The sequence below is a fragment of the Orycteropus afer genome, unplaced genomic scaffold, assembly GCF_000298275.1.
Source record: "Orycteropus afer afer isolate SDZICR_OR568_19922 unplaced genomic scaffold, OryAfe1.0 scaffold00043, whole genome shotgun sequence".
Taxonomy (NCBI): Eukaryota; Metazoa; Chordata; class Mammalia; order Tubulidentata; family Orycteropodidae; genus Orycteropus; species Orycteropus afer.
Genome location: NW_006921630.1, coordinates 803,178 through 806,414, shown reverse-complemented (window position 1 = coordinate 806,414; position 3,237 = coordinate 803,178). Strand labels below are relative to the sequence as shown.

Genomic DNA, 3,237 nt, shown 5'->3' with positions numbered 1-3,237 from the left:
ATATAAAATATAGAGAGATACAAATACATATATATACACAAATACACCCAGCTCTTTAAATATATTCACCAAAAGGAATGTACAGAAATACTCATAGCAGAACTACTGGTAATAGTGAAAAACTGAATCTAACCCAAATGTTCACCAATATTAGAAAGGATAATTATATTGTGGTATATTTATATACTGGAATGTTACATAGCAATGAAAATGAACATACTACTGTGAAATGAAGCAATATGGATGAATTCCTCATATATATAACATTCAACAAAAAGAATCAGACACAAAGAGTCTTATTACATATTTATTTCATATAAAGTTCTGAAATAGGCAAAACTATCAATGGTGACAGAAGAAAAATAGATATCTTTGTGGGGTAATGACTAGGAAAGGGCAAGAAAGAGCCTTTTGGGGGTAATGTGAATACTCTATTTCTTGACCTGGGTGTTGGTTAGGAAGTGTTGACTAATTTGAAATTTGAAAAGTAAAAATTCACTGAGTTATGAATTTCATTAATTTCATCTCTGATTTGTATACTATCTATGCATGTGCTACATATGAGAAAATGACTATTCATAAAGAAAAAAGCTCAAAATTCAAAATAAGTAAAAAATAAATTCAACATCTAAAAACTTTGAGATAACAGAAAGAAATTTATTAATGACTCATTCCACTTCATCTTTTCTCTGTCTTTGTCACTCTCTCTCACACACATACACACACACGCACACACAGAGAGAGAGAGAGATTGAGAGGGAGACAGACACAATCCACAGCCTTCACAAGACGCTAATCAGCTCACTTACTTTGATCCAAACCTCATCTTCTCTCTCCAGTCTACTCTCTGGCTGCTCACTTTCTTCATTCTGATGTCTATTTCCACTGGTGGCACAAGGAAACCAGCCAGTAAGGGGATGGTGCTCAGGTAAATTTGGATGGTATGATGTGCAAATCTGAAATACAATTTCAACCAAAAATTCAGTGTGGAGTGTGAGAAATAGATGATGACAAAGAAACTCTCCAGGACAAAATTAAAGTTTTTCTCCCTTTGTGAGTGCCCAATGATCACATTATTGGCAGAAAACCTTCCTCAATGTAGCAGAATTTCTAAATGCTCTGTTAACCTCAAGATACATGCCAGGATAGAAAACACACACAACCACCTTTAGCACACCGTCAGCCCAGGACTTGTTCAAAGGATATCTTGGCATGTCTCAGGCAACTGCTCCAAGGATTAGCCATGGAAGTCTGTCTATAATGATGGTTAAGTCCTTTCCATACAGGATTGGCTGGCCACAGCAGTGATCTACTGAGAAAGGGAATCCCTGAGCCTTCAGCTGGGTAAAAGAGCCAGAACAGTGAAACTCCAGGAAATTTCTTCCACTTTACTTAGGGAAGACAGACAGGCTAGACTAAAAGCCACTTCAGAGAGCTATCACCAACTCAGAAGCTCCCAACTTTCCTGGCTTCTTGTGTTTGGACACCAGGACTCCTGGAGTAAGATTCCCAAATTAGGCTGAAAGACTGTGGCAGACACAGCTAGTTGCCTATCCATTTCCATTTTCCCTTTCTTTCTCATCAACAAATCCAGTTTTGTTGAAGGTGGCACTGTATCCAGTTAAAATGTTGTTCTTCTCAGACTCCCTCACAGCAAAGGGTAATGAAGTAACCTGAATCTGGCTAGCACAAAGTTGATGGAAATCTCTAACAGAAAAGCTTCTCTTTTCTCAAAAACAGAGGAAAGACTAAGCTAGCATTCACTTATTTCATCAGCTTTCCGCTTCTTCCTGCTTGAAGTGCTGACTTCATGACTAGAGGATCAACAGCCATCTTATGAGCAGGAGGAAGAAGAACCAGAAGCTAGAAGACGTCTGAGTCCTTGATGAGTTCCTTAAACTGAAGAACCAACTATGGCTGGCTCCTCAATCCTTTTGGAGATTTCACTAAGGATCTAAAAATCCAATTATTTCATCTTTGCCTAAAATACTTAGAGGACTAAATCTCATTTCTTTGAAAGGACTATACTGCCTATTATTGTGATAATTGGAAGAATTTGTCTAGTAATTGCAACAGCTGTTAACAGCACCCAAGAGCCAAGAGCTCTACAGCTTTTCAATATTCAAATATAATTCATAGAAGTCATTAGTATGCAAATGAATAAATGAACAATATGTGATACACACACACACACACACACATATGTATTCATAAAGGAGCTCTGATAGTGTAGTGCCTAAGGCACTTGACTGCTATCCAGAAGGCTGATGGTTCAAACCCACCAGCCACTCCTCAGAAGGAAGATTGGGCAATCTACTTCTATAGTGATACCACCTTGGAAACCCAAGGAGGGGTCACTATGGTCGGATCCTACTTGAGGGCACATAACAATAACAACAACATATTCATACAGTGGAGTACTACTCAGTAGGAGAAATGAAGTCTTGATACATGCTACAGTATGGATGGAGGTTGAAGGCATTATGCTGAGATTAAGCCAATCACAAAAGAACAAATATTATATGATCTCAAAAATAAAAAGACAAGAAAAGGTAAATGTGTAGAGACCAAAATTTATTAGTGGTTACCAGAGGTGGGAGGGAGGAGGAACAGGTGGTTAACACTAATGGGAAAACCTCACTGATTAAGGTAGAGTTGCACAGCTGATTATTGTAATGCTGTCAGTAAGTAATTCAACTGTAAAAAGTTGAATTGGCAAAAGTTGTATAGATATATTTACAAATGTGACAGAAAAACAAAGCAAAAGAGTAACTGCTGAGGCTGCTAGGTCCTTGGTTTGGAGGTTTAGAGTCATGGTTTCACAGGGCATCCCAGTCAATTGCCCTAATAAAGTGTTTAGTACTTCTGTTCTACCTCCTAGTTCGTTAAGTAATGTCTGGGATCTTAAAAGCTTGCAAACAGTCATTCAGGGCACAACAATTGGTCTCTATTCACTTGGAGAAAAGAGGAAGAAGGACAGTCAGAAATAGGAGGAATGAGTGGCTAATTGCCTCCATGAGCAACTGCTTCTTTTGCCAGAGGCAAAGAGACCAGAAGAACTAGATGGTGCCAGACTACTACTATTGAACATTTTGATCAAAGATTCCATCAAAGAATCTTGATTCCATAAAAGAATCTCAAATTCCGGGAGGCGGGGCAAGATGGCGGACTAGGCAGAAGGATTGCACAGACCCTCTTCAACAAAGAAAAGGGAAACCAATTAACACAGACACAGAA

General features: G+C 38.5%; 1 protein-coding gene across 1 annotated transcript in view; it reads right to left on the bottom strand.

The window, feature by feature from the left end:
* PAPPA2 (pappalysin 2) overlaps positions 1–3,237 on the bottom strand; it is a 513,722-nt gene that overhangs the window by 186,158 nt on the left and 324,327 nt on the right. Inside the window, exon 11 of the mRNA XM_007937607.1 lies at positions 810–956. Within this exon, the coding sequence (XP_007935798.1) occupies positions 810–956 (147 nt within the window). The remainder of the gene's footprint in view (positions 1–809; positions 957–3,237) is intronic.